Source organism: Rattus norvegicus, chromosome 4 (genome assembly GCF_021556685.1).
Source record: "Rattus norvegicus strain SHRSP/BbbUtx chromosome 4, alternate assembly SHRSP_T2T, whole genome shotgun sequence".
Taxonomy (NCBI): domain Eukaryota; kingdom Metazoa; phylum Chordata; class Mammalia; order Rodentia; family Muridae; genus Rattus; species Rattus norvegicus.
This window is the reverse complement of record NC_141537.1, coordinates 53,819,749-53,843,929: the sequence shown is the minus strand read 5'-3', so window position 1 is coordinate 53,843,929 and position 24,181 is coordinate 53,819,749. Positions and strand designations below refer to the sequence as shown.

The 24,181-nt window shown below is 41.1% G+C and overlaps 1 protein-coding gene across 7 annotated transcripts in view; it reads right to left on the bottom strand.

The window, feature by feature from the left end:
- Asb15 (ankyrin repeat and SOCS box containing 15) overlaps positions 1-24,181 on the bottom strand; it is a 44,692-nt gene that overhangs the window by 13,816 nt on the left and 6,695 nt on the right. The window contains 5 exon segments of one of the 7 annotated variants that reach the window (NM_001431802.1): positions 403-561; positions 1,741-1,872; positions 1,965-2,017; positions 3,712-3,820; positions 15,625-15,755. In NM_001431802.1, coding sequence (NP_001418731.1) covers positions 403-561; positions 1,741-1,872; positions 1,965-2,017; positions 3,712-3,818 — 451 coding nt within the window. In that variant the 5' untranslated portion in view covers positions 3,819-3,820; positions 15,625-15,755. 7 annotated transcript variants of the gene reach the window in all.

Here is a 24,181-nt window from a genome sequence, read left to right as displayed (position 1 = left end):
ATTCTCACGTGACTATTCTGACGTAGAAGGCTCCTCTTTCCCTCATCCTCTCTAGCGCCTTCTCTGGCAGCATCTTGGACACACACTCTCCCTTCCATCTTGACCTTATCTCGTGGGCATTCCTTTAGATTTGTCACCCATGGTGTCACTGAACTAATTAGCACCCTCCTGCTTTTCTGTACACTAAGAGTTAAACTCCATGGCAAACTTCCATGATGCCTTTTGTGGGACGGGAGAATGAAATTCATGGGCAGATGACGTAGGGCTGGGAGCATAGAAAGGTTGGGGAAGGGAAGGCATTCAGACAAAATTTTAGCCATTGCTCAGTGGTTCCTAAAAAAACACTTATTAAATATTTATAATGGCTCCAAATTATCAAAATTCTAGGAAAAAACCATTTACCAATCAGAAGAGGTGTCTCTCCTTTGTCATTTTTGGTGTTGGGCCATACCCCTTTTTCTAGCAATGTCTTGACATTTTCCACCAGACCAGCTTTGATTGCCAGAGTCAAGGGCGTTTCTCCATCACAAGTCTTGAATTCCCAGAGTGTCTTATAGGATGCTGAGATGTGAAAGCATTTCGTTGAGAAGTTAAAACCACACCTGCTTATGTGATTTTGTATAAATCAGAATCACCTAATACTATACACATAATATCGAGTAAAATAATAAAAAGATTACCAAAGGACAGTGAGGATCAGCAGACACATAGATTGGCTAATCCAGCTGACAACTGGGGAAACCAACATCTATGCCTCGACTTATTTATCTTTAAAATAGGTTATTAATTCTCATTTCTTAATGCATTGTAAATTAATTCCCCCATCTTTTAAATATGTAAATTGTATATGAGATTGGTTTTGTCAAATGAAGAATATAAATGAGAAATATATATGAGTGGACATCTCTTTGTGCTACAGAAGAAAGATCATCAATGCCATTTATATCCGCCAATCTGGCTAATTCTCTAATTGTCTGGCTAATTAGCAAATATTTCTCATCTCTCGAAGCAAAAATTAGAAAACAACACTGAAGCTTAAAGGTAAGACATTCTTAATATATTTTATACAATGCAGAGATGTGGAAAAATACTAAAATAGAATGCTGTGTTGATTTATCACAGCGATGCTTACATTATTAAAATATTAATGTAATATAGGGACAACCACTATTTGTTGTAACATTATATATATATATATATATATATATATATATATATATATATATATGTGTGTGTGTGTGTGTGTGTGTGTGTGTATAATTTTGGAAACTAGATCAAGAATAGTTGAAAATGAAAATTTTAAATTAACTCTTAGAAATCTTTTAGTTTTTTTCTATGTGTATTTGTAAGACTATGTGAGTAGATGCGACCTGTGTGCAGGTGCCCACTTAGGCCACAAGAGGGCGTCGGATCCCTTGGAGCTGGAGTTACAGGTGTTTATGAGCTGCCTGAGATGATATCCTAACTGCTGAACCATCCTACCAGCCGCCCACCCCAATTAACTTTTAAAAGAAAACCAACTTTCTATTTGAATAAACTAACTTGTGACCTCTGACACACTTTTATCCATCACACGTGATGACAGTAACTTTCTGACGGCCTGCATCTTGGGTGAACAGATGCAAAAGTTCAATTGCAGAGGCCACACGCTGTGCTAGTCTTTCATTTTCGCTTGTTATGTTCAGCTCGCACAGCTATAACATCTACAGTTTCACTCTAGGTTTTTGTGGGTTTCCTTACCGTCCAGAACGGTCTCAAGTATCTGCTGAATGGGTTGAACCACAGCCTCATGCAATGGGAACCACCCCTTCTCGTCCGCTTCTTCCAGGGCATATTTATGTAGCACATACTCCTGGAGCTCAAAAATGTGACCTACGCAAAACGTGTGGACGCATTACACGCTGGCCCTGACCAGGTGAACGGACACTTGGCTCCACCCCCTTGTAGCATGCACGCCCACTCACCTTGCCTGATGGCCTCCACAAGCTTTCTGTTTTGGTCACTTAGTTGGACCGATCTGGCAGAGAATAAGAAAAATAATCAAGCCTTATTTGTCCTAGTGATGCATTTCGAGGATCTGAACAATAGACTTTAGTTTTTATAAGTATATATGTAATAATACTAATTTTCAAGAAAATCATGTAGCTGATATGCTCCACTTGGAAAATTTCTCTGAAGTCTGACACAGAGTGCACTAGCAGAGTACAGGACTAAGAGGTTTTGTGGGGGTCTCTCGAAGTAATAGATGTGGGATAAATGACTGGAGTCAGAATCAAGGGGTGCAGGTCATAGGCTGAGTTCATGACTCGGGAAAAGTGGGGTAGCCTTTCTGGACGTTGTTTTCTTCACCTGGGTGGGGTTAGATAACTTTCAAAACTACGTGCTCAATAAACGTTACCTGGTTCTTAGGAATTGCTGAGAGATACTATGAGTTTATGGCCCGTGGACATGTTAGATGTATTTATCCAGTCGGTTAACAGGCCGAACATTGAGTATACTCCCAGTCAGTGGCCTGGCAGTCAGGCGTTAAGCTCACAGGACAATCGTGTGGCATGGTGCTTGTTAAATGGAAACAGGAACTTCCTAACAAAAGTATTAGCTCTGTTAAGCAGAAGCTCCTGCTAGCATTACAGGATTCTGGATGCCTTGTGGGGTGCTCTCAGAGTCGAAAATCTGTCAGAGGTTTTAGCAACTATGAAAAAGTTTAAAGACCACACGTTTTTATGTAACATGTGCCCTTTTAAAAGTTAAAAGATCATGTTTACTTTCAAGAGTTGAAGAGGAGGTGTTTGGAGAGGTAGTTAGCTGGTATAGCGCAAGCTGCATGGGCATAAGAACCTGATTTCAGATTCCCCGGTCCATGATTGTAACCCCAGGCAGAGAAAAGACGATGCCTGGGCCTTGTCCAGCAAGGCAGTCGAGCTAAATGCCAGATACGGTGAGAGATCCCACTCAATACTGACCTCTGGTCTTGTTAGAGGTGTGTGCAACTGTGCTCATGGGTGCATGCAGACACACACAGAAACACATACACACACATAAACATACTCGGCACACACACACACACACACACACACACACACACACACACAAGTGCACTTCACACACAGCTCAGAAGCAGTAATTTCATAGCAACGAGTAGACTCATAAGCACTAGTAAGTTCCAGACTAAAATTTGAGACACAATAATAGAATGAAAAGGTTAACCGAGGCATAATGTTTCATTGTGTGTCAGGCATAGCAGGCATTATTTTTTGCAGTTTTAGATTCTATTGTCACTATGTTTACAACATCAGTTTTATGTATGTTTTAACGTGTCTACTCACAAGGGTTAGCGGAGAAGCCGGCAGCTAGCATACATGTAATAATGGACCGTCTGTCAGTCTGCTTGATACTGTTCTCACAAATGTATTCAAACTTTACTCATTGTTCTTCTAAAGGCCACATTAACTTAGGACATAGGCAATCTCCGAACAAATTCATCTATGGATTTCCCACTTAGGAAATTGCCGTTTTCTACATGAGATGCAGATTTGTAGAACGGATTATTTAAATATCTGCAAAGTTGGCATTTTTAAGTTGCCAGGCATCCCAGCAGAGAAAGAGTGTGTGTGTGACAGGCGAAGTAAGCGTTTTATAGAGGAGGACTGAGTCTCCCGGCAAATGCCTGCCACAAAGAAGTTTGTTGAAGGTAGTTGGTGAGAACGCTACCTTTCAGGGTGGAACACGGCCTGACTCGCTTCAATGGATTCCTGAATACAGAGCTGGATGTCATAACTGGCAAGATGCTCATCGTTAGGATCATCGTGAATATCCATATCTGCAAATAATTTTGAAAGAGTCGATTTCTTAGTCTCAACAAGGATTCAAAACAATAGGCGCGAGTAATGTAACAAATGCAAAATGAAAGCCTTCCCTTGGTAAACACACACAAATACCTAAGATCTTAATCCATGCATATGGAAACTCCTCCCTATTAACCTCAGAGGTTCCGTTGAAACTGTAATTACCTGCCCCTTGAGTGTCTATATCTTCTAACTTTGACTTCTCAGTACTGCCTCCAGAAGGCACCGTGGTCTTTCATCATGCTTCCAGTGGATAATAACTGGGGCCCGTTCGTTATTTCACATAGTACGTTAGAACCTTAGAACTGAGCTGGATCAAAGAGGCTCCGTCAACACAGATCCTTTCGTCTACAGTCCTCGGACGTCAGCTCTGCTGCTCTCAGAACACCATTGGCACATTTGAGACAAGGCTCATGTTATACCTGGGAATGGCGCTTCTGTAGATGCCCATTAATCCCTCTGACCATTTCTGTCTACCCATCACAAGTCATAGCTTTTGACCAGCCTTTCTCCCCTGAGGATACTATACAAAATGAAAATAAGTGCTCACTATGCTTTTTTTTTAAAAATCTAATTAGAAAAGTAAATATCTCTCTTTAGTGTTAAGTCAGCTCCTTTGGTGATAGGCAGGAAATTTAGTAAGTATAGAAGCTGAAAATAGTCCTACAGCGGGGTGACCAAGCAAACTGAAGTCATCATTAGTCGGCAGTTCTGCCAAGCCCAATGCATTCCTTCTGACATTGGACACAGCACCGAGCCTTTTCAAGGGGAGAAACAGAAGCAAGGTCTGCAAGCAATTTCCAGACACAGTTGACTTGTGCTGTGCATCTATCTTCTCTGTTCTCAAGGTCAGATAATCTCGAAAGACAGATCATCTAAATATGATGATAGGCAAGGTCCCCAGTCTCAGGACAGACTGCACAGAAACTATAACATTGTGAGGATTTTGTTCATTTGGCCTGGTGGTATATCCTTTGTAGGACCAGCACTCAGGAGTCTGAGGTAGGAGGTTCACAAGTTTCAGGCTGCCTTGAACTCCAATGATGAGTCCTTGTCTCAAAACATCAGAATAAGCAAAACAACAACAGAGATACTGTTCTGGATAAGCAGCCTTACAACTGTTTTAGAACGGGACAGAGAGGGGTGCTGCTAGGAGACAAACGTGAGATGGTCCCACGCTCTACTGAGCATGTTCCCTAAGGCTGACATGACTGTCTCCTTGTAGGCCAGGCCAGTGTGCATGTCTGGGATCTTCTTCATTAAATAAATTCAAATGGTACATATTTATTTACTATAAACTAGCCCATTGCCTGTTGCCCATCGACTGTAAGTACACAAGATCAGAGTGTAACGTCAGTGTCTGGAGAAGAATGTCTGCATGACCTGGGGTCCCCACATGTACCTTGAATGGTGAGTGAAGGAGATAATAAGTGGATGGGGAGCTCTTCCTTGTTCTTACAACTGACCATTTCTCTCAGGAATGCAGTTCTTCTCCCAGCAGTACAAACCGACTGCTGAGTCTGGATCTGGCTTCGTTTTCCTCTGCTCTGGGTTTTTACATCTGCTGCTTTCTTCAGAAGGCTGTCTTGGCTGCTCTGCACCCTGGTCCCCACTGCCTCAAGCCTGGCACAGGAGGCTTCCTCCTACAACAGCTCTTATTGGAATTCTCCACTTCCTCTCTCGCCCCCCCTTTTCAGTGAATGTCTCTTCTTAGGCGACATTTTCCTGCCATTTGAATGTACATGCATTCCATATTTGCTTTGCAAATTCTTCACATACTTGTGTTTTTATTCTCATTGGACCATTGCTTTCCCCGAGAGAGAACAAACCACTTTCTCTCTGGCAGTGCTGGGGACCCACGGTTTCACAATGCAAGGCAAGCACTAAACCCCACCCTTTCACTTTTATAGCATTTTCTTTTTTCTTTTTTCTTTTTTTTTTTTTTTTTTTTTTTTTTGGTTTTTTTTTTTTCGGAGCTGGGGACCAAACCCAGGGCCTTGTGCTTGCTAGGCAAGCGCTCCACCACTGAGCTAAATCCCCAACCCTATAGCATTTTCTTGGATATGTCCACCCCTAATTTATCTGCTCTCCAAAGCAGAAAATGACTTCTCTCTGGGATGACATGAAAGAGTTCTTGATACATTTTTTTTTAAAGTATGCACTGAGTTCTTCAGACAACACAATTAGATGACCCAGTTAACCCTTAAGCACTGCTGCCTTTCTTGCTGATGTAACTGCAGACATGCTTGGCTATGGAATTAGTGTGGAAGGCAGAGCCCTTCACCTGTTCAAATACCCAGCTGATATCTAACCCTGATTGAAATGTGGGCAAGCCGTGCACGAAACACTGCTTGTTTCTTAGAGGCTAGAGTTGGTCTGTGAAAGAGACCCTAACAGTTTCAATAGTGTTTTAACCACCATCAAGAGGGATGCTATTAGCTGGGCAGGGTGATTGGTCCACAGCTTTAGTGCCAACGATTGGGAGACAGAGGCAGGCAGTCCACGTGAGTTCCAGAACAGCCAGGACTGTTACCCAAAGTCAAACAATCTAGTCAATCAATCAAACAAACAAACAAACAAAAAAGGGGAATGTTATCAATATTCTTAGCTGTTTTATATACATAATCAAAATCCTGGTAAGATCATGAGGAAACCATGACAGAACAGACTCATCCTACAGGCTGTCTCCAGAAAAACTGACGGTTTAGATGACCATAAAGTCAATATAAGTGCAGTCAGGTGTCAGAATGGCCATGAAAGGGTGGCAATGGAATGGCCTGGAGGTATTTACAAGGAAGATGAAAAAGGCAGGTAGAGAGTGATTGATCTGTATTGAAAATTTGAATGACTAGGCTAATAGGTCAATTGGAAACTATTAAAGGTAACAGCTGCTCAAGGATATGAAGAAAAAGCCTGATGCCATTTTGGCATCAAATATCTTACTTCTCAGCCTGGAAAAATGACTTGGCCCTCTATTAAGAAAACTGTGCTGTAGAGCACTTAACATTGTTCTAGAGATCTCTGTCTCTCCCTCCCCAATGCATGAGTGCACATTCCTGCATGCCTGTGTGTGTGTGTGTGTGTGTGTGTATGTGTGTGTATGTGTGTGTGTGTGTCTGTGTGTAGGCCAACAGTTGGGTATCTAAGTTGGATATCTTCCTCTGTGGTTCTCTCACATTAATTTTGAGAGAGACCCTCTCACTGAACCTGGAGCTCACAGTTTCTGACAGACTAACTGGCTAGTGAGCTCCCAAGATCTTGATGTCTCCTTTCTCTTCAACATTAAGGCTGCAGATGCTCATAACCATGCTTGATGTTTCATACGGGTTCTGGGGATGTGAATTTGCACTGCCATGCACCTACTGCCTACTGATTAATATCCCCAGCCTCAATAGCATGAGAATTTTATGTGAATTGATTTCATTTATAATACTTGTTAACCTTGCTAAGGGTAGAAACCCAGTTAATGGCAAATTATGGATTTCTTCTCTGAAGAGGAAGGTCAACTTTGAATATAGATTTAACTCATGAACATGCTGACGTTCTTCTATGTTTCAGACAGCGTTACAAAAACAAAAAACAAAAAAAACCCAGCTGAATTCCATATTTCTAAATGCTAAATACATTGAAACTCTCACAGCTGATAACAGAACCTGAGGAGAGGGAGGAGAATGAGCTCTTCCAAAGCCTTCAGAAGCTACAGTCTGTTGCTTTGAACAGAAAACACTTTGATCCTGTTCTTGACAGTCAGCTCTCAGTGACAATAACTCCCAAAAATAAACACCAGCTTCCAAAGGCACACAAATCATTTGCTTTGGCTCTGCGCAGGGAGGTTTTATGTTGCACAGGGTGGTCTGAGGTTTCCCAAGATTGTCTTCATTCCGTACTTTTTGTTTTGGAGTCAAAACATCACTGTCCAAAAAATAGGATCAGCACACCAGTTGGTGCCTGACTGAAGCTGTCGGGAGGTTGGGACGGTGTTACATGACACAATGAAGGAGAGAGTACCAGGGAAGGGTACTCTGCTTGCATCAGACTCTCCAAACTGCCTCCCATTCGCACTGACAGCTTACTGTCAAGACCGTTGGTAGGTTTGTGATACCCCTTGGAGCATTCCTTGAACCGTGCTAACTCCTCTGTCATGACGTCACGGCTTTCCCTTTCCCCAAAACAAGGATTAAAAACAGTCACGTTTTTCATGAACTATTTTGTAGGTTCACTCCTGATTACATCTGAGTTTGTTGCCCCACCCGTCATGACTCTGTCTCGGGCATAACAAAACAAAAACTCTATCAGTCCATAACAAGGGTGGGATGAGAATCAGCTGAGTGGACAGTTCTTCCACTATGCAAGGAAAGGCTCTGACCATAAACATCACACTGCCCTCAGCACCTGTCAATCACTATCATTCTGTCCCATTAGTGGGAGAGTCTGTACTTTAGGGCACACTGTCCCCTCTTCCAGGATCCTTTCTAAAATGCCAGTAGCAGCTGGACCTGTGGTACACTCCTCTACTCCTGAGTAGCATATAGTTGACTGAGGCTGAGGTGAACCTGAGCTACATAGCAGAGATCACTTCAAAACACACAGACAAACAAACCAGAAGTAAAATGTCTGTGGCACCATGTGGGTCTCCACTATAGAGCCAGGATTTCTAGAGTTTCAGGAGGGGCACGTTTGGCAAGGTGGCAGAGGGTCACAGGTTGAAATATTGTGGGAAGTGGAAATGGACTAAAACAAGGACAATCCTAAAAAATTATGTTGCCTTTCTTTTATGCAAGTATAGTCCATTCTCAGACCCTGAGTCTCCAAAAGAAGTGCGGGTGTCTGCTGTGGGAGTGCTGAGCCTAGTTTGTGGAGGGGTTTCCTGAGCTGCTCTCCTGGTGTCCCACAGATGATCACGGGCATTTACCCTACCAGAGGAAAGGCAAGAGTTAAGTAGAAACATTTTCCAGTTCTTTGGCTTTGTTAAGAAAAGTTATTATAATTATCTGAAATGATGTTTATTTTTGTTTATCTGCATTATGTGAGTTGTATTTTTACTTTTAAGAGCACAACAAAATAAAAATACTTTTATGACTTTGATGCTTACTAGCGGTAATATACTGTTATTGTCTCAGGGTCCCTTAGTGCTAAGTCGCAAACTAGATACATGGTTTTAATCACTGATTTGAGCAACAGAGGTCACTAGTCCTGAAGAGTTAACAGAGACGGTGATACCTATTAGGATTGGGCTTCACTTCACAGTCACATGTGATCCTTGTTTACGATGAACACAGTATAACTAACAGATCTTTCTTCACGGCATTTGCCTCTTCTGTAAAAGAAAGTCTATGGATGATGGGAAGAAATTGATAGATCCAAATAGTGTCTTTATTTCTTAATAGCACAAGGTGTCCTTCTGGCACATGTAATACACGCACACACGCACACACACACACACACATACACACACACATACACACACACACACATACACACACACACACACACAAACTCACACTCACACACACAAACATGGTCCAGACATGGTCCAGAAAACAAACACTGTTTTCATGAAAACAGTGATTGTTTTCATGTCGCCTCAAAGATCTATAACTTTATATTTTGGAAAAAGAAATAAAAAAGTCAGACAAGACAATAAATCCTAATATGATGGATAATATACAGTGAGAATTCAGTGAGAATTGTCTAGAAGAATGAATGTGTAGACAAATGCCTTTAAGATGAGGCTGGGAGTGGATTTATCTTGTCCTTTCTTTGTATCATACATACCTTTTTGGGAGGGGGACCAATTCACATTCAGTTTGGGGGCTGCACTGACTAACATTTGATTTCTGTGTAAATTCTCTGTTGACAGGACCTGCTCCACCAGCTTTATTCATAACCAGTTTCACATAGCAGAAGTGGATATTTTCTTCTCCTTTAATTTCCAAGTCAAAGTCATTTGTGACAGAAAGGTGGGAGGAAGCAAAGTAGCTTTAGGAAATGACTCAGAGTGAAGGAAGGAGCTCTCCATGCCTACACACATGGGCTTCCGGAAGGAAACAAGCTCACAGGAAAGGGAAGAGCCCCGAACGATGGATGGCTGATCAATGGATTAGCTTCCCTCACACGCAAAAATGATCACAGTTAAAAATCTTTTCTTTGTAACTCTCCATCTACACATCTACCTTATAAAAATGATCAGGGTCGGAGGAAACGATATGTATGTGAGAATGTTTATATGAATTTAAACAACCAAAACTTCAGAAACGACTCAAATGACCCATGTTAATGAACGAGGAGGAGACAGTGATGCACCCACAATCAGTAGAATACAATAAAGTTATTAAAACTAATACATGAGAAGAATCCTAGTGTCATACTCAATAAACATCTTCATTTGACCAAATACAATCAGATGCTTTTAAGAAAATGAGATTTTTTATTCCCTCAGTTTTAATAAGGTAAAAGAAAACAAGACTTGAAATCATAAATCATATATATGATTATATATATATGCATATATATATATGATATCTGAGCCCGTTTATCTTAAGGGCTCAGTATTACTTTTCTACTGTTGTGATTAAATACCATGACCAAGGTAACTGTCTTAGTTGGGGTTTTAATGCTGTGAACAGACACCATGACCAAGGCAACTCTTATAAGAACAGCATTTAACTAGGGCTGGCTTACAGGTTCAGAGGTTCAGTCCATTATCATCATCAAGACAGGAACATGGCAGCATCCAAGCAGTCATGGTTCAGGAGGAACTTAGAGTTCTACATCTTCATCTGAAGGCTGCTAGGAGAAGACTGGCTTCCAGGCAGCTAGGATGAGGGTCTTAAAGCCTACACCTGCAGTGACAAACCTACTCCAACAAGGTCACATTCCCTGGGCCACTCCTTGGGCCACGCATATACAAACCACCACAGTAATTTCAGAAGGAAAGGCTTATTTGGGGTTTATGGTTCCAGAGGAATAAGACTCTATTACCATCATGGCAGCAAGGTGTGACAGCAGGCATTACACATGACAGCAGGAACAGCTGAGTGTTCACATCTCAAAGCACAAGCAGAAAGAGCAACAAACTTGAAGTCGAGCTAGGCTTTTAAATTTTCAAAGCCTGTCTCCAGCAACACACTTCCTCCAGCAAAGCCATACCTCCTAATCCCACCCAAACAGTGCCACAAGGTCTGGATCAAGTATTCAAATGCCCAAGAATATGGGACACATCTCAGGTGCACAAACCACCACAGGTACAGAACTTCAAAATTCAGTATACATATGCATTGTGATTTACTCACCATAGTACAGCTAATTGAAAAATGTCATCGTACGTAGCTAGTTTTATTTTCAGAACAACCATACTAGGAACAGTATAGGAATTCCTCAAAAAAATTTAAGTAGAGAAAAATAATGATCTATTTTATTTCTAGGAATTTCTGGAGCAACTGATTTCTGTACTCTCATGCTTACTGTGACAGCATTCATAATAAGCAGAGATAGAATCAAGTTAAACATGAATGCATAAAGAAAATGTGCTGTATATTACTGTGGAATGTTGTGCTGTCATAAAAAGAAGGGAATGAAGTCATTTGTGAAAAGAAAGATAATGCAAAGCATTATGTTGTTATATTATATTATATTATATTATATTATGTAAAACAAACAAAACTCCAGAAAAGATATTGCAAGGTCTCAAAACATGGAATCCAAAAATGTTGACTCACAGAAACAGAACTAGATGGGACTCACCAAGGGCTTTGAGGTGGGTATTTAGAGAGATGTCTTTAAAAGGGTCTAAAGTTTCTATTATAAAGAGACGCAAGGATCTATCACATGGGAATGGTCCTACAGCTAACATACAATATCCCACACTTGAAATGCTTGAGTTTCATTAAAACAGGTGAAGCCCAGTGGGGACATTTCTTGGTGTGGGAAACAACAGAAATCTGACAGATTAATCAGTTACGTGTCTCATTCAAGCACAGGTGTCATTACCTTAGGTAGTATATCTGTCTGCGTTAGAAGAAATGCTTATATTTCAATAATTAGTGAGAGGCAGCTGCTGAGGGAGATGATGTCAATTTCAAATAACTTAAAACGTGTCTTTGTCTTACTCTGCTGGGAAAGGTGAATAAATAAATCAGCTACAAACACAGTAAACACATTATAAAGAATATTATGTATCATGTGTATATACGTGTGTGTGTGTGTGTGTGTGTGTGTGTGTGTGTGTGTGTGTAGGGGTGTGCATGTGGAGGTTAGGGTGTTTTATGTGATAGTCCTCTACTTTATTTAAAGAGGCATGGCCTCTTTCTGAGCCCAGAGCTCAATGATTTAGCTAGTTTAGTTAGCTACCTTGCCCTAGGGACCCCCTGTTCTGCCTCTAGAGGTTTGAGATAATAGGTGGCCTCCATGGCCACTTTGATCTTATGTAAGTGCTGGGAATCTGAACTCTAGTCCTCACACTGTATACTCTGAACCATTTCCCAAACCTCTTATTATTCTTATGCATATATACATCCACATGCAAATACGAGTGTGCAAACATCTTGCTGGAAGTGTTTGTTCCTAGCCATGGTTCATTTCATTGGGCATAAAAATTCCAGTGCAGTAAGTACTCAAGTCTATTCTAGACTCACTCAAGCAAGTCTGAGGTATTGCATAACTTAATATTTTGTGTTAAAGCCACGCAAAAGTCATTAATTTTTTCCTGTTGGAGGCAGTGGAGAATAGAGGCTGAACCTCTGCTCCAGTCCTGGCCTGTCTATATCAGCTGCCTGGATATCAGTAAACACTTACAGCCATTATTGGAGGGCTGAACTTCTCTGGAATGAGGAGGTGCGAATTTATGTTTGAGCATTTTTGACTCATCCATGGATGGACAGGTCCTCTTGCATTTCTAAGATTTTACTCTCCTTCCTTTTCCAAGGAACCAGTTCTCTTTATCATTAAACTTCACCAGGTAGGTCACATAAATGTCCCATTTCAACTATTCCCAATACTTGTCTACCTTCAGCTTAGGTCCAGCGCCAGGGGCTCATTATCTCCACAGAGACCCTGATTCCCTGTCTGTGTTTATGTGTTGTGAGGACCATAAAACTCCTATCCCTACCTTGAAACTGAGATTAAATAGGCTCAACTTCTCTCTGTGTTCTTCAGAACTGTGCAGAGAAACTGTGACTCCTCTGGAACCCTTTTCAGTATCTCCTTAGGGGCTGTCCGGACTTCACTGAGCGTTCTCCTCCCAAGGCTGCCTAGTTTCTCTTACTGTGACCTTGTTATCTTGATAGATTTCCTGTGAATGCGCTCATTTATCCACCACCCCTTTCTAAAGGATCTCTGACCCACAGGCCCTGAGTGTAGCCCAACCGGTGCAGGCAGAACAGCACACCATCAAGTGGGTATACCCGCCTCTCTCATACATTACACATCTATTATGCCAAAAGACACGGAGTCTATCATGTTGCATGGTAGATTTGAACCACTCCTGCCCTGAGTTCTACAATCTATATTTTTCACACCATTTCCTGAGCCAGTCTCCAGGCCACTCCTTGTCTATTCCTCCTGTCTTTCATCTTCCTAAAGTTTGAACTCTTTTTCCCATCTGCCAAGAGTGAACGCATCTCTACCCTCCCAACTATTTCTCTACTCACAGACTTAATAAGAAAGCCTTGTATGTTCTTATCCTCTGCCGACAAGGATAAATGTGGAACAGAAATTAGCACGGGACAGAGGCCTCCAGGCTGGTATGGGTCTGTTACTTAGCATCGTTGAGAAAAGCTATTTATCCACTTATGAATCCCCATGAAGACATTATCAGTGCTCATGTCTCTCAGATCATCGCAGAATATGTGTAATACCTTGTGGAAAGACAACTTCATAGTATGGGCAGCATTCCTCTACGATGGACAGAAATACAAAAGAAAACTGGTCCATGGGTTCCCAGCAGTAATCATCCTAAGGGATCCTGGGTATTCTACCCATCATTCCAAAATACATATTCAACGTCAGCTGTGCCTCAGCCTCAGGACCCTCCAGGACCCACCCACCAATACAGTATGGACATTATTAGAGTTTCTTGCTTTTAAATACTGTGTCCTAGCTGCTGGGGAATGGCTCAGTCAGTAAAGTATCTACTGCATAAAATTACGAAAGCCTGAGTTAAAAATACCCAGCACCCACATGAAAACCAAACCAAACTAAACACAAACAAACAGAAAACCCAGCATCGTAACCTATGTCTGAAACACTAGCTCGGGACCCGTCGAACTCATCCTCCAGGTTCAGCTGAAGAACCTATTTCAAAAAGTGAGGTGTGATAATGGAAGGTACCAGGGGCGACCTCAGGCCTCTATATGCACATATGGATACACATGCACACACATGTGCATATGCAAATAAAAAATAATAAACTTGGGCTATCAAAATAGGTTAGTCGTGAAAGTTGCTTGCTGCCAAATTTAAATGACCTGAGATCAACTCTTGATTCCCGTGTAGCAGAAAAAGAGAACCCACTCCTCTCCTGAAAGTTTTCTTCTGAGCTTCCCAAGTATGTCATGGCACGGACATGCACCTATTCCCGTATACAGACACATGTAAACAAATTTAATGAACACTTATCAAAGTAAATAAATAAATTCTTTAAAAAGCAATGCGTGGTAGACACCTTCCCGACGTTCTTTCTGTTCTTTCAGGGTTAGCACTAAGGCAAAGTCACAGATGTTCCTCAGAAAGTATGTATCTAATTAACTTAATAATCACCATAGCAAACGTTTACTGCAGCCTTCTGCACTGTTTACATTACATGGACCGAGTAACTCGATGCTCACAACACACGCTTCCAGTTTTACAAGTGAATCCAAAGCCAAGTTGGCCAGGCAACCTGTTCATGCGCACACACCAAAGGCCTGGTGGAGATGTGGTCATCGTTAACAGACCACACAGGTTTAGCTGGTTCACTACAGCTGAACGATTCATGAAGTGCAGGTATCAGTCCATAATCTACAAACTCATAAACTCCCCCCCCAAAAAAAGTTTTGTAAAAGAATTCAAACAATTCACAAACTCATTGACTCAGAGTAAACGTTGAGCATATTTTCATTAGAAATTATTAAGTACCCTTACAAAACAACTAAAGTATAAAATTATGATATATCTATATGCATTTAATAGAAATAAAGCCATTTTCTATGTAGACAATTCCTCAGACATTCTTCAGTGAATAGCCAATGAGCATTGGCGTCTGTTGCATCTTCAGGCCTTGCAGCCCCACAACTCTATAAATTCATCCACAGGAGTAAATTTCCAGATCTACTCACTTCAGCATTTTTCTTTTCCATCTTAAAGGATATTTTCAATCTAACCACAAAACATCTACCTTTTTTAGTCAATGATAAAAATTAGACTTCAGAGAGATTTAATTACTCACAAGTGTTGTTTCCACCCTCTAGTAACCATGAAAAAGCATAAGGCTCTTGGGGGTCCACATCATGCACATGGGTATTCCTCATGAATATATTCCTCCTTGATCTGTTTCTCTCATAATTAACTTAATAATTATGTTTAGTCTGTGATGCATAGTAATGACTGAGTTGGTTTTCTATAGGTCAATGAATGGATCCCAGCTTTATGCTCTAATTGGATAGGTGAGCCCATAGATGACCAATCATATTTGGAGTGATGAGTTTTTACCACACCCAGTGCGCCCATCTGTTCCAAACGTTTCCAGTGCTGATACACCATAAGCAAGCTGGTGAGGTACAGATCAAATATTTCATAATCTCACCTTTTGGAATGATCGTCCTGTTATTCTCATCCAGGGCCTTGCCTTCCTAAACCAGAGGAAGTGCGGTGGAGCTCATGTGTTCCTCAGTGTATCTAAAATTAAGTATTCAGTCGGCTGTTAAATTAAGATCTGACCTTGTGCAGCAGAAACACAAGTGTTCCCTGGCACACAAGAAAGAATTACCCATGACTTCTGTTGACTCTCATCAAAAGAAACACAAGCCCATGGAAGAATAATAAGATTAACTGAATTCTGATTGGTTCAAAGAGTTTACAGAAAACATGATCTGCCGACTCAGCTCCAGGGAGGCTTCTTGATGCAAGAAGACCTACCTTGCACTGACAGAAGTCGAAGCAGGCTGTAGTATGAAATCAGGATGTAAATGTGTGATTTCATGTCTCAGTGCATCCTCATACCCGGGGCAAGTTTCAATATCCACTATTTTTTTTTTCATCCCTCAACTTTTAGGCCCAAGTCAAATGACATCGGATGTGATGATCTTATACCAATTTACTGTCTTGACTGTGATTTGCCACATATGCACACAGAACTCTCAGCTATATCCACTCTGACCAAAAATGCACGGGTCAATAAGCAAGTATATGAAATAGTGCTGTTGTTTTATTTTTAAAGTATACAGCACATATAAAGCAAGCAAGAACAAAATGGAAAAGTATTTTAGTTTAAGGCACCATTTTCTTAGAGGGCCACAAAATCAGAAGGAAAAAAAAAAAACTACAACCAATAAAATTCGCTATTTTATTTATCAGTTTCCTGGTGGGAACAACCTGCCTTGAGTTTATTTTGACAGGGCTCTATCTTTGTTACCCAGCCGCTGTCAACATTCACAGAGCCATCTGGCTTCTGTCTGTCCCTCTCCCTTCTCCAGTAACACAACCCCGCCCGAGGATCTCTGGCCTCCAGACTTCTGGGGTTGAGTGACATTTCCCAGCCCTCATCCCACAGCTCCAAGATGACAGCACTGGCATTGACCTTCCTGCCTTTTCTGACTGTAGGATTCTTGGAGCAGACGCAGGCTAGACTTGAGTCTTTCTTTTCACTTCTTTGTCTTTGGTACCATTGAGGAAATATGAATACTGTGGTAAATCTGCCATTGGCCTTCTACTTCAGAAAGACACGGTATGGAAGAAGCAGTCCTCCTGCCTGCACTTTAGCTGTGATAAACAAGGAATGTGTCTGTCATCCTTAAAGTAAACTTTGAAAAACAATTTGTATCACTGTAAACTGAAGACTGAAAGATAACGGATGGGGATTAAGAATCATACACATTTCCTAAATTATTAACGTGATGGAACTTTTTCATAAAATTTCTATCAAAGGCACTCAAGATGCTAAGTGCTTCAGTTGTCATACGATGCTGTCTTAATGTCCATATTAAAAAATCAAGTAAGTCTTCGGAGTTTAATAGAACTTATGGAAAAAATGGGAACTCAACATGTTCAAATGTGGCTGGGCACACTGCAGTAATGTGTTTGATCTGAAATCATTCTGTGCTATCACATGTATAGAATAGTTCCTGCACATCTCTGTTCCAAATCATATTCAATAGAGTGTTTAAAGAAGGAGAAAAATGAGAGACTTTGCTGTTAATGACCTGAGCTAATAAATAACAGACTTACAAACGAATATTGCTTTACCTCATGGTCTCTAACACCTTTGATTTACTTTAGAGTTTTGTATCATGTGTAGTAGCAGCAGCTTATAATACTAGCATTGAGGGGCAAGGCAGAGGTGGAACCAACATCTGTTCAAGGTCAGCTTGGCCTACAGACTAATACCCTTTCCCAAACAGCAAGAACTATCTGGACCCAATGTACTCACCAGCATTATGGAAACAGGAACAATAATGTGCCTATGTTATCCATGACCTTTATGAGGCTTTCCCTCAAGTACGCAGTCATCCATACGCATATGTAATAGCATCCTTAGAGTAAAGAGTGATCTGCTCATGTTATTAATAATTTTACCTTCACAATTGCCATTTTTGAAAGTGTCGTTTCTCAAAGTGAAAATGAAATGAATCTGATTTCAAACCATGTACGTGTGGAATTGTAAAATAGCACATAATTTGTTTAAGTGTGCCTTCGATTTGCTGGTGGGGGTGAGTTTCAGAGAGCAGCGGTATGACTGAACAGCAAAGGGCGATCGAATAGCAACCTCCCGATGAAGGTAAATTTAATGTGAATGACATCCAGAGACACCTCCCTCCTCTCTATATTTAGGAACAAATGCATGTCCTGGTTCAAGGGGGATAAATATAGCACAGGACATGGAGAATCTGAGGTTAGAATGCCTGAGATGTACTGTTAGAGACGCCCTTGGACTCAGCTATTTCTGTTTAGGGAATAAAAGAGTTTGGGTGGCATTGAATGGGAATTCCAAGGGAGTGGTGGAGTATCTCTGTGTCCGTACTTAATGAAGGCACCTGCAGGCCCTGACTGCTTCACTTTACCACAGGTACTCTCTGTTCCTGAAAACAAGTAGGAGGCTTGTCTGCAGTCTTGTCATCATGAAATGAAATACACCTCTTGCTACCATTACACATAATCCATGCACTGTCCCTCAGAGCCATTTATTATACCCCCACTACAACAGTTTCTTTTTATAGAGCCCTATCAGAACTGCAGACTAAGCTCTGCCTTCTGAAAAATACTGTTATTATTCTAACACTGTAGGGGACGCCTGTGTTATCCTAGCATTGTACTGACAGTAAGCAATATATCCTGTTAGGAACAAGGTAGAAATGAAAGGAAGGAAGCCATCAGTTTGTATCTTGCTTCCAAAGTACTTGGATGATTGCCTTGTTTCTTCAGGCTGGACACCAAAGAACTAACACTGAGTCAAATGTGTTAGCACCAGACTCCTCCAGGAGAGCTCATGTCACATACTTGTGTAAGAGCCCATGGTGCTGACATCATTCTAGCTATTTCACAGCCAAGCAGCATCACAAAAGCAAATGCAGGAGAGGAAGTTTTAGTGAAATTCCTGAAAAAAAATTAAAAATAAAACTACCATATGATCCAGCATTCTATTTCTGAGCATATGGCCACTGGAATTAGAAGCCAGCATCTCAAAGGCATGTGTTCCTGCCAATGTTGATTGCAGCATGATTCACAGTAGTCAAGAGATACAACCAAGCCAAATAGCCAAGAGTAGATGCCCAGTATATATTATAATGCAATGTTATCCAACCATGCAGAAAAAACAGGCATTGCAATGAGATGGATGAACCTAGGAGGGCCTGTGTGACATAATCCAGATAGATACAGACAAACACCGACTAATACCACTTGTATGTGAACAGATCTCTCAGGAAAAGAGTAGAGTAGTTTTCTCCTTCTTGTTACTGTTTGTGCCCTGAGCTGACCCTATGCCACAGCTCTCTCTACTCAAATCCCGCCAGGAGGGAGCTGGTCTCCGTGAGTGCTGACACACACAGACTTACAGGGGGGTCAAGCCACTGTCAGAGACAGCAAGACCAGCCAACACCAGAGATAACCAGATCGTGAGAGGCAAGCACAGGAACCTAAGCAACAGAAACCAAGGCCACTTGCCATCTTCAGAACCCCGTTCTCCCACCACAGCAAGTCCTAGATATTCCAACACACTGGAAAAGCAAGATTCAGATTTAAAATCATATCTCATGCTGATGATAGAGGACTTTAAGGGGGACATAAATAACTCCCTTGAAGAAATACAGGACAACACAGGTAAACAGGTAGAGGTCCCTCAAGAGGAAACACAAAAAAATCCCTTAAATAATTACAGGAAAGCACAACTAAACAGTTGTGGGAGGAATTGAACAAAACCAGCCAGGATTTGAAAATGGAAATAGAAACAATAAAGAAATCACAAAGGGAGACAACCCTGGAGATAGAAAACCTAGGAAAGAGACCAGGAGTCATAGATGCAAATATCACCAACAGAATACAAGAGATAGAAGAGAGAATCTCTTTCTTTTTTTTTTTTTTTCGGAGCTGGGGACCGAACCCAGGGCCTTGCACTTGCTAGGCAAGCGCTCTACCACTGAGCTAAATCCCCAACCCCTAGAAGAGAGAATCTCAGGGGCAGAAGATACCATAGAAAACATCCACACAACTCAAAGAAAATGCAAAATGCAAAAAGCTCCTAACCCAAAACATCCAGGAAATCCAGGACACAATAAGGTCAAACATAGGGATAATAGGTATAGAAGAGAGCGAAGATTCCCAATGTAAAGGGCCAATAAATAGCTTTAACAAAATTGTAGAAGAAAACTTCCCTAACCTAAAGAAAGAGATGCCCATAAGCATACAAGAAGCCTACAGAATTCCGGATAGATTGGACCAGGAAAGAAACTCCTCCCGTCACATAATAGTCAAAACATCAAATGCACAAAACAAAGAAAGAACATTAAAAGCAGTAAGGGAAAAAAGTCAAGTGACATATAAAGGCAGACCTATCAGAATTACACCAGACTTCTCACCAGAGACTATGAAAGCCAGAAGATCCTAGGCAGATGTCTTACAGACCCTAAGAGAACACAAATGCCAGCCCAGGCTACTATATCCAGCAAAACTTTCAATTAACATTGAGGGAGAAAACAAGATATTCTGTGACAAAATCAAATTTACACAATATTTTTCCACAATTGGTCTCTTTCTATAACATGGCTAATCAGGCCCTCTCCTCCAATCCCTCAGTACTGTTGCTTTTAGAGTGGCTGGTCCCTTAGCAATCATAATGTTGGGTAGTATTTAGTGAGGTTTTGTTATATAACTAAGCATTACACCAAGTTCTGTGCTTGGGGCTCCTGAGCAGGCACACAGTTTTATGCTGTACAAAGACCCTTAGGTGAAAGAACAAAAAGATTAAATCATTTCCAGGCACCTATGTGGTACTTTGGGTAAGAGGTGCCTCCACCAAGTTTCAGAGTTTCTGACCTCCACAAAGCAATTTTTATCTCTGTGTATAATTCACAGTTAATTCCCACAGCCTTCCTGAAAGGTCGGTGGCATGTCCTAACACTGTGACCATTTCCCAGGGAAGAGGGATAAATCAAGGGGTTAATTAAAATTTTGCACAGTCATTTAGCCAATGGGAGAAGCAGCTAGGATTCTAACCCAGACAGAGTTAAGCATTTTATGCTAGATGTTCTCAAAAGAGGGAATGTGTTTGGGAACAGACACTTACTTGGCCTACTCCCAGCCATTCTGCTCCTAGTAGAGCCAGAGATGCTGTATCTGCCCATGATGCTGAGTGATTGCCTAAATGACAGGAGGCAGAGGCACACTCAGCTATCCCTGTGACTAACGAGTTTGCCTGTGATGGTTATTTCTCTCAGTTACTCGAGCCACTCAAGTAACAGAGCTGAGAATGCATCAACCGGTTCTGTGTTGAGAGCCTGAATATGTAACACAGCTTAGGGGTCACCAGTGGCCATAGTTAAATCCATTTCCCCCTCTAAACAGGCGGGTATATAGGATTCCTGAACAAGAAGGCCAGGTGGGTAAAATTAAGGGACCTCACCCTCAGGGATCTGGTTTCCCGTTCTTGCTGGGTAAAAGCCTACCATTTTCTACACAGCTCACAAGCTGCTATAAAGGTAGACTATTCGAAAACAACAACCTGGTCTTTGAGAAACATCTCAAAACAGACTGTTAAAATGATCTATGATCAGGCAAATGTCAAAACTACTGAGTCTGTGAGTTTAGCCATGTTAGCTTTCCTCTTTCATCTCTGCACCTGAATGCTGTTCCTTGTAAGTTCCCGTACCGTTTCACGTACGAGAAGAAATTCTTTAAGAGCAATAAACAAAGCAGTTTATATTCTTAACCGAACTTTAAGCTTTACCTGATTTTTTTAAACCTTGTTTAATCTTGATGATAGATGTTAAGAGAGGTCTGCCTCTTGCTTAACAGTTGGTAGCACTTAAATGTAAAGTATGCGCTGTCTTTTTCTTTAACAAACAAAAGAACAAACTTTGTGTCACATCGACTTACTTTGTAATCATTTTAACTGAAAATGGCTCCCATACGTTCGTATATTTGAATATTCAGTTCCTGGTTGGCAAAACTGTTTGGGAAGGATTAAAAGGTATGGAAGAGGTATGTAACTCTGGGACAGCTTTGAGGTCAAAAGCTCATGCTGTTTCCAGTTAGCTCTCTTTCTGTTCCATGGTTTTGAATTACATGCAAAATCTTAGCTACCACTCAAGAGTCAGGCCTGCCCACCTTCTGCCATGCTCCCTGCCATGATGCTCATAGACTCACCTCTGAGTCTCAAATAAACTCTTTCTTCTACAAGTTGCCTTAGTCAGGACATCTCTTCACAACAATAGAAAAGTAACTAAGATACCTTGAGAATAAAGAATTTGTTTCTTTAGAGCAAGTCAAGATATTGGGATCACACTGAGGTGCATAAGAAAGGTGCTTTGGGGCTGGAGAGATGGCTCAGTGGTTAAGAACACTGACTGCTCTTCCAGAGGTCCTGGGTTCAATTCCCAGCAACCACATGGTGGCTCACAACCATCCGTAATGGCATCTGATGCCCTCTTCTGGTGTGTCTGAAGATATCAACAGTGTACTCATATACATAAAATAAATAAATCTTAAAAAAAAAAAAAGAAGAACGGTGCTTCTCACGCTGAGCCTATTGCCTCAGTCTGCACCTCTTGCTGCTCCTTACACATCCACTCTAGGTTCTTGGTCATCTGCCACTTGGGTCTCAGGCCCTTCTTGTTACGCTGCTGTTTCTGTCTGTACAAGTCATTTTGTTCTTTACAGACTGTCTTGATCTCTCTGTTCTATTGCTGTGAAGAGAAACCATGACCAAGGCAAACCGTGTAAGAGAAAGCATTTGACTGGGAGCTTGCTTACAGTTTCAGAGGTTTACTCTGAAGCTTTCGATGGTGGAAGCACAGGGGCACACGCGCTGCTGGAGCAGTGGCGGAAAGCTATCTTCTGATCTGTTGGCAGGGAAAGAGTGAGACACAACTGGCCTGGTAGGACCTTTTGAAACTTCAAAGCTCCACCCCCAGCCGCACACTTCCTCTGGCAATCCATACCTACACTAACAAAGCCACACCTCCTAATCCTTCTCAAATAGGACCACTACTCATGACTAAACTTTCAAATGTATGATCCTATGGGGGTAATTCTCATACAAACCACAATGACTCAGCTTGAGCCTTCTTCCTCTTTCTCATGAACTTCTAATCATGCCAGAGTCCGTCTTCTCCCTTCATTTCTGTACCTTGTTTAACTAGTCTTCAAGAGAAATTATTTACGTCCCTATATTGTATCAGGTCTTATTATAAACACTTTGAAGATGGGGCAGAGTGACACTGGGTTTTTTAGAGTGTGGTCATTTGACAAATGTGAATTTAACCAAAGGCGAGGGGCTGAACAATGGCAAGAGGATCCTCTAACTTCATTGTGTACTTTATGCTTTTTAATTTGACTAATCTCCAGATAGGACTTCTATAGCATAGGAAAAGATAAGCTGGGTGTCTTAAGGCAAATTCACAAGTTATTCCATAGCAAAGTCAACTTGTTTTAAAATAAGAATCCAGTGAATAATTGACTTACTTTGTGGGCTTTTCCATAATTAACTGAGTTCCCAGAAGATAAAGAACTTTATGTAGACTTGTGAATCCCATAGTATCAGGTACATTTAAAGCTTGCTCTTAGTTAATTTTTTACTTTCTTTTTGACTACAAGTATCTTAATGAGTTGTCAAACAAGAGTCAGGCAGAGACTTAGTAAACATGGAAAAGCATAAAGACTACTCAGGCATTTTTGAGCATGTCCATTGTTTATTTTTCATAAGAGCAAATTGCTAATGACAAGGAGTTTGGAAACAAACATAATTATTACAAGTGAGCACATAACAACGCAGAGATATCATAAGTGCTACTTTAAAAACAACCATAACAGAGAGATATTTAAGACATTCCCAACTGAACTTTGAAAGAGTTAAGGAAAAACAAAATTCAAGTCAAGAAAACATCTTAAATGACAGCATAGTGTTTTTCCATACGCTAATGTCATGTACAAATAAGACAGTTAAGAAAGGCCCTCAAGAGTTATAACTGGAGACCCTAAAGAAGGAAGATTGAAAATAGCAAGCAAGAATTGGGACCTACATCAAGGGAATATTCCTCAAGTAAAAGAAGATTTTAAGGCAAACTACAGAGGCCAGGGTGAAGTCACTGTAGCTGCCAGTACAGGGACGTGAACTAGCTATACCAGTGGATTTTGAAGAAATATGAAAATGAGTCCAGTTTTTTTTTAAAGTCTCGTCATCTACAAGAAGAAGCATGGCTTCAGGTAACAGGTCTCCAAAGTTATGTCTTCCAAATGCTCAAACTTACGACACTTGCACCTGAATTACAGGGAGAGTCCCACAAGACCTTTAGAAAGTTGCTAGAGATGGACTTGAGCCAAATGATACAATCAGAAATAAGCACGAGAAGTGGATGAGTGGAGTCATTGGAAACGTTCTACTGTCGGACTAATGAGTGCATAAATGCAGCGTCTGGATTACCGAGTAGAAT